The sequence below is a fragment of the Haplochromis burtoni genome, unplaced genomic scaffold, assembly GCF_018398535.1.
Source record: "Haplochromis burtoni strain Fernald_Lab_line unplaced genomic scaffold, NCSU_Asbu1 Contig_484, whole genome shotgun sequence".
Classification (NCBI taxonomy): domain Eukaryota; kingdom Metazoa; phylum Chordata; class Actinopteri; order Cichliformes; family Cichlidae; genus Haplochromis; species Haplochromis burtoni.
Window position 1 is genome coordinate 262,822 of NW_024582845.1, and position 15,942 is coordinate 278,763.

Here is a 15,942-nt window from a genome sequence, read left to right on the forward strand (position 1 = left end):
ATTTCTGATGGCCATCATGAGGCGACTCAGATTGTAAAATCTGGGAAGATGACCCTGCTGATGATTTTCTCAGTGATCTGGCAAGTTTACAGTTTATATTTAATTTAATATTTAATAAAACATCAAGTTTTCTTTTAGGATATGATCCTCTGAAGAGTCAGAGAGGAGGATAAAAAAGATACATTTTACCTCGTGATTGACAAGTCGTTAGTCTATAAGCAAGACTCAGATTCTCGGTCAACCCTTTATATGTCACATCACAGCTAGCAACTGAAGCGACTAGCAGGCTGAGGTAGGACTTCATTTTGATGGGCACATCATCACCAGTGTTGGTCAAGTTACTTGAAAAAAGTAATTAGTAACTGATTACATCTTCAGAAAAGTAATCCAATTAATTTACTGATTACTTATTTTCAAAAGTAATTAGTTACTTAGTTACTTTTCAAAAATTGATTGGGGAGATTAAAATTAATAATATATTTTTATGTGTTTCAGCCACAACTCTACTAAAACCTCAGCCAATAATAGGTAGGCCAACCTTTGGACCTCCTAGTTGTCTGTATGATAGCCGCAGTACGTGCACCACATTTGCGCACTATCAGAAAGTGCCCCGGTGGAGTGAGGAGCTGTAAAGAGAAGCAGTTTATATTCTAAAAATGTTTTAAACTTATAATCTTACAACACAAAATTAGTATTATGAAATTAGTAAAATTAGTATCTGCAGTAAAGATCTTTTCATACATTCTATACATTGTACTATAGGCAAAGTTGCCTCAAATTTTATAATTTTTTATTAATATTTTGCACATTTGTACATTTCATGGACTCTTCTATTTTGGAGTGTATTTTTTTATGTATCTGTATTATATTATAAAATACACATTAAAAGTGAATCTCTGTCCAAAAAATGCAGTCAGTTTACTTTTTATTCACTATGAGCATCATTCATTATTCTCCCGCAGTAATTAAGGTTAGGATATGTATTTTTTTTATTCCAACACATTCTTCTTTTGCAGCATTTAAATAACCTTGATCAGATTTGATGGTTTTGTTACAGACTTTCACAAATGTGGGGATTAAATTGTGTTAAAATGTACAAAACAGTGATTTCATGTTTTGTGAAAAGGACTCAGGCACAGAGAGACTGCAGTAGTACAGAGGGCTGGATTTAAATGCAAGTTCATCGGGAAAGTGAAGAAATGGGCAGAATCAGAAAAAGAGCAGAATCTAGATGCATTTCACTGATACGGACCTGAGTGCAGAATCTGTAAAATGACACCCATTTTTATTTTCACTCACTTTCCAGTGAATAGGACAAAAGACCTTAAACCACATGACCTTAGTAGTAGCAAATGCATAAAAATTAGACTTTTATGAAAACGCTGAATACAAATACAATTTTTTTCTGTTCAGGAATGCAAGTAATTAACTGCAATTGGACAAAATAATAACAATAATAATAATAACAATAATAATAATAATGTACTTTAGTTTGTTTGGTCTTTTTTATAAATGGTCATTTTCGGAATTCATTAATAACAATAATTATATTTTAACATTAAGAACATCATTTTAGTTAAATAGCTTGTGTATCTGGTGGATTAACCATTAAACCAATATAAAAAATAATTTTGGTAGTTACCAAAACATTAAACTGGGGCGGTTTTGCTCCTTAAACATACAACTCACGACACTGTACGTTAATATTGTATTTCCTGGCCTCTGCTCCATTCAGCAATTTAGACAGAGCATCAGTATTAATGACACAGAGATCATTTCCCTTCAGGAGAACTCCCCAGATCCCGCAGAGCTGCTGAATGACTCCCCCTCGTCATCAGTCAACCTCCATTTACCCCGAGCCGTATTTCGTCCAACCACATTTGAAGAATGGCCCCGCCCCGAGAGGAAAACGCATTTCAGCACCGGACAAGTTGATATAAAGAGAGCTTTTACCCATGAGGGCATAAATCACAGCAGGAGACCCAAAGCTGGTTTAAAATATCATTATTATTATTTATGGTACTTTTTCCTCAGATGAGTGTTTTTGCAGTTATAAAACAGGCCTTTTCAGTAATGCATGTTACAAAAAGAGACAAAAAATGGTTTGTATTAAATCAAAATGACAGATGGAAACATGAACAGAAGAATTATTCTCTTTCTCAGGTCCAATAAGCAACTTTCTGTCCCTCTCCTTTCAAATCAGTACATTTCCAGTCAATTTATAGAGCAGGGATACATTTAATATGTACAAAACATGGGAGTAACACAGTTTTAAGTTTAACTGGACATCTTAAGAAAATGAAATGATAATGGAATAAAATGTAGGTTTGTTCTTTGTTTCAGTTGATCAATAATTAAATGATCAAACAGATTGGACCAAAGCGTTTCAGAGCCGTTTCATTTCCCTTCAGCATCACTTTCCTTAGAAATCTTTGGAATGGGGTTTGCTCTTCTAGTTTTGAATTTGTATTTATTCAGACAGGCAGGTCTGGACTCCTTTCTGAGGTTTAGGCCAGCGGAAAAAGCTTGGAATTGGATTTTGGCAACAAATCCCAAATTACAAGACAGAAGTTGTTTTAAAGTTTAATGGAGGGTTGTAACAATAAACAATTAACTAGAAGTTCTTCTCTCTTTCAGGAAAGCTGAATTCTCTCCATTTTGTCAACAAAAACCACAAAATTCAGTTTTAAAACGGGCTGTATCTGCTCTCTAGATAAAATGTAGATGAGAAAACTGATACTACATATATCAATCTACTTCCAAGAGCGTGTTAGCTTAGCTTATCTTAGCAGAAAGACTTGAAACAAGGGAACACTGCATTTTGTTTGTTTAATGTGTACAAACTGCACTTTAAAGCTCAATATTTAACACATTGTATCTAGGTTGGTTATTTATGGTTTATTTTGTGTTTTTTGTGGTTAACCTAAAAGTTATAACAAAACCAAGACAAGCTAAAACAATTACGTTAAGTAGCTAGGTCTTTACACTTTTGTTCCAGTATCAATTGTGATACTTACCGTATGTTTTTATAATAATTGGTGTTTAACATTTACTTTATGACTCACTGATTAGATTGGTTTTGTTTAATTTGAGCTGAACTTTAAAACAAGGCTAAAATAAACAACTTAAAACAATTAGCCGCTAAATCCTAAATACCAAGATGCTAGCTCCATTAGCATCAAGAGGTAGAGCTTTAAAACACTGCAGTTTTCACACTTTCAATCCTTTGTTTATGGATTAATAAACAAAATACAATGTGTTAATTATTTAATTTTGCTGGCAGAAAAAGAGTCGGGCTTGTCATCAATGCTAAACTAAGCTAACTGGCTGCTAGATGTAGCCTTATATATACTGAAAGGGTTTGACAGGGTTTGAATCTTCTTATCAAAAATAACCAAAATTTATACAACATTTGGGACTCGAATACAAATTTTAGGGCAAAAATGGTGGACTTAAAAACATTTTTAAAACTTTACAGTTGCTTGAACAAGCTTATTGGACAGAAAAAATGAAAAAGGATACACAAAGTTTAGTTTAACACAAACCAAACACTGGATTCATCCACTGCCAAAATATACAGTAAACTTCAACTCCTTCTGGTCTTCTTTCTCATCTTTTACAACCTATTCCAGTCATTTCAAATATCAAAACCGCTATATACATTATAAACACGCATCTTCTGTACATAACGGTCACTCCGTGGCAGAACAAGTCAGTGAAGTGTCAAACTCCACACAGTAACACATGTTTACAGCCACAGACATTACAGTAAAAAGAATATAAAGTGATATGACAATATGATGCTTAGATAAAACAGTATATGTGTTGCTGAAGGCTGTAGAAATGACATGTTTAGCTGTTAATAATCCTGCAAATGGCATTTCACAATATTGGCTTTAGTGTGGTTAAGGTAAGCACCAAAAAAATCCTTTAATTCTCTGAACCAGGAGATTTAAATACATTAAAAACAACAACAACAAAGTGAGCAGCGTCTTAGTGACACATTCAACAAGCAAAAATGTCTTTGGCAGCGTGGCGCGATACTGGTTAGAGGACAATAAATGTTACAGTACGTGGTTCATAACGTGAAGCAGAGGGTACAACATTTTCTCACGTGTCCGTTCAGTCCACGAGAAGCCGCTCACTATGAATCTTCACCAGCTGTTTCACTCACAGATCGCCCCCCATTTCCAACACTGAGCATGCTCTGTGCTCTCAGATCGCATATCCTGGAGATTAATTGTTGATATGTTTTGGTAGATCTTTAGACTTATCCATCCACTGCAGTCTGTAGTTAATGATAATAACAGTCTTTTTTTCCCCCGTCTTTTTTCATTTTGACATCTTGGACTCGTGCCTCTCTCCTGGTCTCTGTTGTTGAGAGACCTCCATTCCTTCTCACCTACTTAGAGCCTTGCAGGGTGCTGATTCAGCTGTTTGTGTTGGACCTGAATTCTCTGCGTACAGGTCTGCTAATCCTTAAAAAAGCAGTTCGAGGTGCTAAATGTGAAGCTACATGAAGACTTCAGAAATCTGTGAGGCAGTCAGTTTTAGACAAGGAGACGATTTCGCTATCTGCAGATGGAGCCAGCCCAGTTATTTCCAAGTTAGTCAGCTCCTAGCAATGGTTTCATACTTGGTCTCAAAACAAGTGATGCAGTTTTCCTTCAAAATAAGAGCGGAGGTTCACGATGAAAATTGATCAGGATGGCATCCTTTTCTCAGACAGATGAAATCGTAATCACCAAATCTCCTTTTCTTCATATCCAAGTAAAGTCTACAAAAAAAAACTTCCTTCTTCTCCGCTTTCAAGCTTTGTTGTTCCTAATATTGTCCATATCCCATCGACATGCCCATTCCCAGCCCCAGCCCCAGTCCCAGGCTCTCCCTCAGCCCCCTCAGCTGCTCTTCTCCCAGTCGGATCTTGTCCTCCAGCTGCCGCTGCTCCACCAGCAAGGCGGCCTTCATCTTCACAAAGTGGCTGCCGAAGGGAAAAACACAAAAAACCCACAGTGAATATTATTAAGATGTTTGGGGTAGAATGTTGAGCTTTGATACTTTGATTTATGGAGTTAACATGCTTTAGTGTCTGTTACACGCTGCCCTTCAACACAAGAAAATGTATTGAGCTCAGCTTATATTTAGTGAAGCAGTCAGATTCCCATGGTTTGCACGAGCTCAGGTGCATGCTCAGAGACAACCCCACTGAAAACCCAGGTCATAACACACATTATGCACATGACCCAGACTTTTTAGAGATATCTGGCTTCCTGGCTTCCCTTGGCGACCTGGATACGGTCTGGCGTGATACTTTAGACCATCTCCACTGGATTTTCAAAGGTCCAGAGAGAACTCACCAGACGCTGCAGGATCTGTGACACTTTCCAGTCTCTAGATGAACCCATTCCAGAACTCCTGATTACACTCTTACAAAGTAAAGTGAGCTCTCACCAGAACTCTCCACCGGTGGGTTTGTTTATGTTGCCACACTGGGCATATATCCCACCTGTAGTCTCTGTGCTGCTCTGGAGAGAGGCAGCGGGCCAGCACGCGGCTCACAGCCTGCTCTCTGCGGTCTACGTGGTCCTTCAGGTCCTGAGCCTCGGACAGCTGCCTCATGAGCTGACGCTTTTTCTCCAGCAGGGGGAGCTGCAGTGCAGAGAGCGAGGGAGAGGGAGAATAGAGGTATTTTAAAAACAAAGCCCGATGCACTACAAGTCCACTCTGTCTACATCTGCTCTTGTCCTCGTTTCTCTCCACCCTCATCACCCTCACCCTCTCGTGGTGCTCCGTATCAGGGTCCAGTGTGTCCAGCGTGGTCTCCACCCTTAGCAGCCTCCCGGACAACGACAGCAGCAAGCTCACCACCTTGTCCAGATCGCCGATGAACATGCGGAACTTGTCCACCTCGTTGGGCTTGCACACGGAGACCACCATGCTCTCCACCTGGGAGCAAACAGGAAGAGCAGATTTACTGTAAGTCAGTGACGTGATGGACAGAGCTGATGAAACACAGAGCTGATGCAGTGGATGTGAAACCTTACCCAGCATCAACACGCTTCTTCATTCTGCATCCATAAGATGCTATTAAAAAAATAACTGCCATGAACTTTTCAAATAAACCTGTCTGGTTTTTGTAGCCTCCTATTGGTTAGAAAATCCAACACAATGTGCTAAGTGAAGAAAAAAACCTAGCAGGCTGAACACTATTAGCTTTAAAGGTCCCCACACTCGTACACTCATATTTGCACTGTTCATTCGTGTTTCTTAAACACTTCCTTAAAAGTCTTCTCCTTTAGGGTTTGTCACAGTGGCTCATTTGCCTCCATGAAACCCTATCCTTACCATCCTCCTCTGTCACACCAACCATCTGCACGTCCTCCTTCACTATCCATAAACATTCTCTGTGGCCTTCCTCTTTTCTTAGTATTTAAACTCTACCTCCACTCCCTGCATGCTTACCTATCCACCTGCCTCCGTCTCATTCACACACATGGATTCTGTCTTGCTTCCACTGACTTTTATTCCCCTCCTCTCCAAAGCATACCTCCTCCACTCCAGGATCTCTCCCACCTGTTCACGACTCTCACTACTGATCACAGCGTCGTCTGCAAACATCACAGTCCACAGAGACTCCTGCTTGTCCTCATCACATCAGTCAATAGAAAAAGGGCTCAGAGCCGATCACTATTATAATCCCAGTCTGTGTGATCGTTGTGTTGGTGTTGTTCCTGGATCATCATAATATGTGTCCAGGATCAACACTGCATCTGACCAATCACACTGTTATGATGTCACAGAAAACAAAAATGCTGATGACGTACACTTAGGAGGAGAGGCTGTCCGGGTCAGGCTCAGGGCGGGGGTTAGGATGCAGTTGTGGTTAAGGGTATAGTTTGGTTAACCTTAACCCCTATCACTACAATGTGATTGGTCACTTGCAATGGTGAACCTGGACCAGAATTAGTTTTTTTGTTTTGTTTTGTTTTTTTTATCAGGAACGACACCAACATGAGGATATCAGATCGTGCATATCATCCCACCCCCACCTTGAACCCATCTGTCACTCCTATCGCACACCTCCTCGCTGTCCTCATACATGCACCACCCTCACATACTTCTCTGCCCCTCCTGACTTCCTCATGCAGGACCACAGCTCCTCTCTCTATCATATGCTTTCTCTAGATCCACAAAGACAGTGCAGCTCCTTTTGACCTTCTCTGCACTTCTCCATCAACACAAGAAAGCAAACATCACATCTGTAGTACTCTTGAAGCCAGTGAAGGCAAACTGCCGCTCACTGATGAGCACCTCCCTTCTTAACCAAGCTTCAACAGCTCTTTCATCAGCTTCGTCTCTGTGCAATTACTGCAGCGCTACACATCACACTTCTTCTTAGCACATTAGATCTCTTGTGTTTAACCACACAAGAGCGTTTAACCACACAAAACCATCTAAAACAAAGCAATAAACAGCTTTGCTTTAAAAAGAAAAAGGTACTTTTCTTTTAATCTGATTGAACAAGAAAAATACAACATGTTAATAAGTGTGTTGTTCTGTGCTGACATAATGACCAGGTGAATGAGTTCGTCCTTACCTCCTCTCCCAGCTGTGCATTGGCTCTGATGTCCTCCTGCAGTCCTCTCTGAGCCTCCCTCAGCACTCCCAGCTTCTTCCGGAGGCTCTCCATCAGCTGTTTCTGCACAACAGAGGAAGAACTCCTTAAAGCCCAATAACCAGGAGCGGTCCTCTCCCTTTATCTCCACCACACCCATTCTTCAAACAGCAGTCGCATGAATTACCTTGTAGGTCAGCTCGTCATCCTTGTCGCGCTCTCTGTTATCTGTGAAGTCCTTCATCTGCGACAGGATCTGAGCCTTGGCCGTTGATGTGCTGTAATAGGACGAACAGCTGGAGCTAGCTCCTGACCGCCTGTGGAGAAGGCACCGGCAGGGGAGTTTATGTTATTCCCACAGTGATAAAAGACAAAAAGAGGTGCAAAACAGACAAAGCTGTAAAAACACGGAGATTACAGGTGCATGTAAAAGAAGTGCAATTAATTACGTGGGTTTAATGAGGCAAGACATTAACGAGCGGCATCTCGGCACAACTCGGCTCCAAAACTGTGAAACATGAAGCCAAATGAGAGGACAGTGAAGTTTGTTTTGTTTTTTCTTCACTGTGTAATGCTTAGGGGAGTTCTTTTTCAACATAATGGGTTGAAATATAAAAAGAAATCCATGACTTAGAATTTTACCATTACTTTAACTACATTTTTGGGTAACTTGACCCGCTTCCACCTATACGGCTTTGTCTGGACTACAGGTAAGCTAAAATAAAAGTTTTCAGTGTTAAGTCAAAGAACTTCGTCAGGGTCCAATCCAGGCCTTTGGAAAGGTTCATACGATGTTGAAATTAAAGATAAGAGGGGGTACTGTGTCTGTTCACAGAGATAACAACCTGCTCCTAAACACATTCGTAACAAAAGGTGCTGTCTTTAATTATCAGTGGGAAGTATGTGGAGGCGAGTCACAAACGTCCGGTTTCTGGGAGTTTACGTCAAGGAGGATCTGATCCCAGAAAGCACAGCAGAGACTTTACTTCCCGAGTGTCCTCAGGAGGAAGAACATCCCTCTGAGACTGTTGGTTTCCTACTTCAACTCTATAGATAGCATTTTAACATACTGCTTCCACGTGGGGTTTCCTTGTGTGGTGGCACAGAAAAAGGTCCAGAGGGTTATCAGTGTTATCAAGGGTTAAAATGATTGGAAACTGTGAGGACCTACACAGTTCAGACAGCCTAATATCATAATCAGATCATCACAGATCTCTCCCAGCCCGGTCAGCTCCTGTTTAATCTGTGACCATCAGGTGGGGCAGAGCAATTAAAAGGGCAAACAGACTAAAAAACTGTTTTTATGCTTTCCCCCTTTTTAAATCTGTTTTTAAATCTTATATAGTTTTATATGTTTTTTAGGACTGTTGAGATTGCATTCAAAATTGCTGTACAGTGACAATAAAGACACTTCATTAAAAAAAAGTGAAGACAAAAATGAAAAACAAATGTTTCTTTGTTGATTTTTTTAGTTTTAAGATTTAAAAAAATGAACCCGACTGCGCTCTATGTGGTGCTAATTACCCATCATGCACCTGTGTCTGCGACTACGAACCATCTGTAAACCTAACAGAGAAGAACCAAGTCTTTTGGAAAGGTTGTGGGAAACAGAATGAGCTTAGTGATGAGAACAGTTAAGTCTTGTACAAATCAAATGGTCTGTGTAAAACACACACACACACACACACACACACACACACACACACACACTTTTCTCATACCTATCCAGGCTGTCTGTGCTGTGCTCTACGGGTTGTGCTTCTCTCCAGCTCTCTGTGCCCGACTCGCCCTCACTGCTCTGGGGGAAGAGCTCCTCCAGGCTCAGCCCCTCTCTGCTGCTGCTCTCCCCACCCTCCAGCTCCTCCTCCAGGGAGCTGCTCTCCACCCTTGTCCTGCCTGACGGAGATGCCTCAGAATCCGGGAGCGTGTCGATGTCCGTCTCCAGGACCGTGACAGGGAGGGCGAAGCACGGGAGCTCGCTTGTGATGGGAATGTCCTCTCCCGGAAGCTCCTCCTCCTGGAAGTCATCGATGTCGGTCTCTAGGGGGACGTCCAGGTCAGCCTCCAGGCTGTGCTCCGGGCTCGGGCTGAGGGTCGTGTCTGATTCGGTTCCCGTTTCAAGGATCTTCTGCTGATCTTCCATCTGGAAGCCTCTGTCCACACGAAGTTGCTCGCAGTCGGTTCGACTGGCATATCTACCGGAAGCCTCGATGACACCTCCGTTTTCTAAAATAGGAGGGGTCGCCGTGTCGCTGTGAACCCTGGGGGCTGAAGCTCTCTCCCACTCGGCTCCAGGTCTCACGCTGGGCTGCTGTTTGTAAGGTTTGACTGTAATTTTGTTGTGGTCTGGGCTGCAGCTGACGTCCGTCGCAGATGAACTACAGAGAAACAAGAGAATTAAAATAATCTGACACATCAGTAAACCAAGCACAGGAATTAGGAGTCTATTAAAATCAGTGATGGGAATAACGGCGTTACAGTTGCACGGAAGTAGCTGTCTACGTAAGTAAACTGGGTGCTACAGCTTTAAGCAGCTGCGCGCTCCCGCGTTCAGCTATCACTTTCTGCTCGACAATCACTTTCTGGCACAACACCTGTAGCTCAGGGGACAAACAAGCGCATGAGTGCTGCTGTTTCACTGAGGAAGAATAAAGTAGTCGTGGTAAGCCAATCACATGACCACTTTAAGATGACAAAAGCAACAAGGTGACATATACCAGTTTTTAAATTGTGTTGAGAGGCCACGTAAAACCAGAGTCATGATAAACAATATATACGAGGTTTTTTCCTCAATAGTTTGTCACTTTACTGTCAAGGACAGCGCAGCAGAGCACTCTCTGCTTATGACAAAAAACAAACAAAAAAACACCCTTTCGTGTTGGTGGAAAAATGTACCATGTGACCAATCAAAAATGATATGGCAACATGACATTTGGTTGTTTAGGAAGAGGGGGGTTTAGGAGTGAGTGACAGAGAGAGAGAGCAGCAGAAAAAGAGAGAGCGAGTTTTGAGATGTGAGAGATTTGTGACGTTTAGCGTGTTTGGAGTGTGTAGTTAATGTGTTGTCTTGTGTAGTTAGTGTGTAGTGTTGTGGATAGTTTTGTGTTGTGTGTCAGAACAATGAGGCGACTGCTGTCTCCAGGTAGAAACAGGAGTGATACACCTGCTGCTGTCAGACCTGCAGGTATCAGGCTGTGATGTTCTCCTTTATAGTGGACAGAAATATTTGGAGTGGCACAAATAATTTGTGGCATCTTATTGAATGCAGAACAGCTGATTGTTCTGTAAATAGTTTGAAATGGTTATTTAAAAAAGTGTTTGTTACAGTAAAAAATGTAAATTTCTACTTGGATTTTATGTTTTTTTGTCTGATTTTAGATCAATGGTGTTAATACAGTATGTCAACATGAAAACATAACTGTACTTTCACACACGTGAGGTTGTGCTGAAAAGAAGGAAACCAAACAAGGCAAAGTAAATAGTTTTTAAAGGTAAAATGTAGAGAGAAAATCAAAAGTAGTCAAAAATGACCAATTATACCCCGGACCCCAGAGGGTTAAAGATGTCTTTAAAGTAACGCAATAGTTACTTTTCGAATCTTGTAACTCAGTTAATTTTTTGAAGAAGTAACTAGTAACTATAATTAATTCCTTTTTCAAAGTAACTTGCCCAACACTGATTGAAATATTAACAGTGACTGATATTAGCCCATCAAATATTGATCTTTACTGGTTTTCTATGCCTGAGAACAGGAATCGATCATCTTCTTGTTTTGTTATGCAAAGGTTTTTTCTTCTCGTTTTTCTGACTTTTCTAAAACAAATAATTCAACATTTAATGAAAAAACAAAGTTACTTATAAACATCAGCATTTTCTCCAGTCTCACCTGCTCACACTGTTCTCCTTTGCTACTGAAGGAGGATGAGGCGGTGGAGGCGGCAGAGGTGATTCAGCCTCCCTTTCTCTATGGGGCGGAGCCACTGGCCTGAATCCCCTCCTGGAGAACATGGGGCTAGGCGGAGCAACGGTAATGAGGCGTTCCTGAAACTGAGGCTGATTCTGATTGGACGGGGCGATTGTGCGTTCCTGGGTTTGACTGCAGCTGCATCTCGGACACCCGCCCTCCACCACTTCCTGCCTCTCTGGAGGAAGACTGAAGGACCTCTGCCTGGAAGTGTCAGGTGGAGGGACGTAGGTGGACGAGTGGGCTGAATAGTGAGCCCCTGGAGAGTTGAAGGAGGCAGGGATGGAGTGAGGAGCAGCAGAAGCAGATGAGGAGAACAGGGCGTGGTGAGACGCTCGCCGGCGGTGGAACTGCTCCCACTTTGGGGGTGGTGGTCTTGGAGGAGGGGGTGTCTTCTTCCTGTTTTGCCTGGAAACACTTGATGCATCTCCACGTCTCATGTTGCCTTCCTCCACCTCACTAAGGGTCTGGCTGGTTGCCATGGAAATTGAAGGGGACCAGCGCTGGCTGCTGTCAAAGCGAAGGTCGTTTTCGGACATGGCTCGACCTCTGAGATAAAGAGGAGCTGGTGGAGGTGCAAAAGCGTAGCCGTTGTGGTCATCGGTGCTGCTGTCTGTGTGTCTGAGGCCCCATCGAGGCTGCTGGAGGTGCTGCTGGTACTGACCGATGTTCTCTGGAGGTCTGGACTCCCGCCTCCAGCTTGGGTAGTCCCTTTTGTTGTGGAGAAAGTAGAGTGACACGAGAAAGGTTATTTTATAAATAAATAGAGAGTGAGCCAAGCTTATAGATAAAGGAAGAGCTCAGAAACATCGCGACACAAATTCCTTGTAACAGAGCTCAGCTGAGGATGAAAGGCTTAGTCAACACTAGCCTAGCTGTTTCTCACATTCACGCCACGTGAATTTTCAGCCTTTGCCTGTGATTTCTATATTTCTAACTTTGACAAAGCCTGAAATTTACAATTTAAAAACTTCTTCGGTTTCTTTTTGTCTAAATTTGAACAAAAACAGTTCAGTTCAAACGCCAAATGACTGCAAAAAACATTTATTATGACAATGTCCAAAGACTGCATGAACTGAGCATCAGAATGATGAAGAAAGGAGATTTAAGTGACTTTGAGTTTGGGATGATTGTTGCTGCTAGACGGGCTGGTCTGAGTATTTCAGGAACAGCTGATTTGTGTGGGATTTTCCCACACAACCATCTCTGTGGTGTACAGAGAATGGTCTAAAAAGAGAAGATGTCCAGTGAGGAAAACAGTGGGTGGGTGAAGAAGATATGGCCAGATTGCTTCAAGCCGATAGGAAGGTAACAGCAACTCAAGTAACCACTCGTTGCATCCAAGGTACGCAGAAGATGGGCTACAGCAGCAGTAGACCACACAGAGTGCCTCTGCTGTCAGCTAAGACCAGGAGACTGGGGCTACAATTCACACGACATTTAGATGGCATGCTGAGGTTTTTCTTTAATGATCAATTAAAGCAGCTGCAAAGGCGAAAGCTGTCCAACACTGTAATAGCAAGGTGTACTTAATAAAGTGTCTAGTGAACGTATATGTATGATTTGACAATCTTGTTGACTACACCCTAAGTAATGAAGTTTTCCTTTATCAAAGAAGCAAAAATAAAATGAAGTGCTTGCCAGTTATCGACTGCACTTATACAGACTGAAATCGTGAGCCTTGTGCTTGCTTTTATGCATGCTGGCAGGAGGTTCTTACAGTTGCACGTCACAAAACACATGCATCTTTGATCTTCTATTTAAAACTGAAATACAGGAGTTGCTACTGAGAGAAAACGTGCTTCAAACCTTCAAACTGAACAGAAAAGGTGGTTTAGAGCAGGTTGGGTTGAAAATTTTGTTTTGAATTGGTTCCAAATGCCACGTTTTTCACTAATTCTTCTGATGACATTGTGCTCTATTTGTAAAGTGTGTATACTGTTAAAGTTTTGAAAATGCTTTTGGAAACAGTTTGTTTGCCCCCCAAAATTGAGTCTTCCTGTTAAAATAAACTGCTAAATAAAAACAATCAAAGTTCGAGTAACAAAAGACAAGATGGACATTTCCAGAGGGAGTATTCCTGAAAAAAAGCACATCAGGAACAAAAACACAGAGACAGTGAAAGTGGTTCAATTACAGTAAATGTTTCCTTTGTGCATACCATGCTCACTGAGCTGTTTCGGTCTCTGGTCAAATCCGAGCAGAGGCCCTTTAACGAGCACTATGCGTCCTAAATGCCCCTCCCGCTAACATACATCCAACCACATATCATTATGGTCACATTTGGAGCACGCGTGATTACTCCACACACTTAGAGCTCATTACAGGCAAATCACAGCCGGGCATGACTGAGTGGGATTTCCGCCCGCCAGTGCACAATGGCCCGACCGCACCTAAACGCCTCCGGAGAACCACACAGGGGATGGAGCGAGTGAAAAGAAAGGCCGTGAGCAAATACGTGAAGATAACCAGGTCAGAAAGAAGAAGGGGGAAAAAAAAAAGGTGCAAGAGAAGAAGGAAGCGGCTCACCTCTCGGTCAGGCTGTACTTCCTGTTGAGCTTGCTTGTTTCCTGCTGCCTGGCAGGATAAGTCTGTGGAGAGATTTAATGGCGGTTAATAACACCAAAGGAATGAAGGAAGGCTTCAATTTGGAGCTGAGTGATGTTCAGCACACGTCCCAGCTGAAGGGAAATTGGTGTGTTACTCCACCCTGCAGTGGTGACGGGGTTTAGAGAGGTGGAGGTAACTTGTGCTGAGTGTGAAGCATTTATAAGTCTAAAACTTTTTATTGTTATATAGCTTCAAATGCACTTTTGTTTCTAATATATTCTCCATCTCTACCTTATTTAAGTTGTCTTCTAAAAACGCATTTGTCTATCTGACTTTTAACAATTATATTAACATTTGTTGTGTATTTTTGTGTGATTTAATTGTAAATCTCTTCATCTGTACATTTTCCACTCCGAGTTGTTTGTTGTCTTCCTATTTATAACTTTTCTTTCTTCATCATATCACATGTGCTCGAGTGAGGACTGTTTAGTAAGGCTGCGTTTTGTAATGGAAGGGAAGGCAGCGGGACCTTCATAACACTGAAAACACAGGGTTTACCCTGAAGTCAGTTTGCTGTGAATCATCCTTTGATCACTCCCCTGGCTGTCTTCTTTGTGGACAGCATTTTTGATGGACTGTTCCTGCTCTCTGCTTGGATTGCGTGCCTCGTTGTCGTTCTGTGTTTGAGTTCTGCTCTTTTTTGCTTTTGCTTTGCATTTGGGTCCTTTTCTCCCTGCACGTAACAGTTTCCTGCGATGCAGTTAAAGAGATTGCTAACCTCATCTTCGCTTTATTGCAGGATGTTTCTGTTTGTAGTACATGCAGCTTTTGTAGATTTGTTTGTTCACTTAAGATTTTATTTAGATAGGATGGATCGCTCCTTTCATCTCCTGCACTGTTGTCTATTTTACAGTCAGAGCCACCATTGCATGTCAGTAAAATAAACATATTTTGCTTCCAAGGAGCTGGACTTATTTTAAAATTGGTCTTGAGCAATCACTCTCCAGGCCTTCTTCAGTTGATCCATCTACTGTTCACTGAAGCCTCATCGGAAATGTCTCAGTGGACCTTCTTAAACAAAACAGGGAGAAACTGAAAACTGAAAATCAGTGGAAACAGGTCTGATGGAGTGATGAATCCATGTTTTTACATTTTTGGTTCAAATCACTGACAATATGTATGGAGGAAGTCAGGAGATGGGTCTACGGCCATCTGTAAAACATGGTAGAGGCTCTGTCATGGTTTGGAGCTGCATTTCAGCTGGTGGTGTCAAAATTGATGGAATAATGAAGACAGAAAGTCCCATCAGATTTTGATTCACTATGCAATATCATCTGTAAAGTGTCTGACTGGCAACAACTTCATTATTTTTTACCATGATAATGACCCCAAACACACTGTCAGTGTAGTAAAAGCATACCTGGACAGAAAAACCCAGAAGTGACACACTATCAGGCAGGGATTGGCCTCCCCAGAGCCCAAAGCTCAATATACTTGAAGCAGTGTAGGATCATCTAAAGGCAGCCAACATCCAAAGAAGAGCTTTGAGTGTCCTTCAAGAAGCCTGAAGAACTATTCCTGAAGACTACGTAAAGAAGTTAGCTGCCTAAGACAGTTCAGGCTGTGAACTCAGGTGTCAGATGGAATAATATGAAGACATATGAAGGGGTGGCTTAAGACTTTTGCACAATTTTCTAGAAGCTTCCAAAATTGTTGTGACTACACAAGGGAAACAGTGAGCGAACTCATTGCACTCTCATCACACACACACACACACACACACACACACACACACACACACACACACACACAC

The 15,942-nt window shown here is 41.8% G+C and overlaps 1 protein-coding gene across 1 annotated transcript in view; it reads right to left on the bottom strand.

The window, feature by feature from the left end:
- Nucleotides 1-1,989: 1,989 nt before the first annotated feature.
- shroom4 (shroom family member 4) overlaps nucleotides 1,990-15,942 on the bottom strand; it is a 95,993-nt gene continuing 82,040 nt past the window's right edge. Inside the window, 8 exon segments of the mRNA XM_005946751.3 lie at nucleotides 1,990-4,981; nucleotides 5,507-5,649; nucleotides 5,776-5,946; nucleotides 7,598-7,699; nucleotides 7,803-7,932; nucleotides 9,337-9,993; nucleotides 11,502-12,290; nucleotides 14,109-14,170. Coding sequence (XP_005946813.2) covers nucleotides 4,825-4,981; nucleotides 5,507-5,649; nucleotides 5,776-5,946; nucleotides 7,598-7,699; nucleotides 7,803-7,932; nucleotides 9,337-9,993; nucleotides 11,502-12,290; nucleotides 14,109-14,170 — 2,211 coding nt within the window. The 3' untranslated portion in view covers nucleotides 1,990-4,824.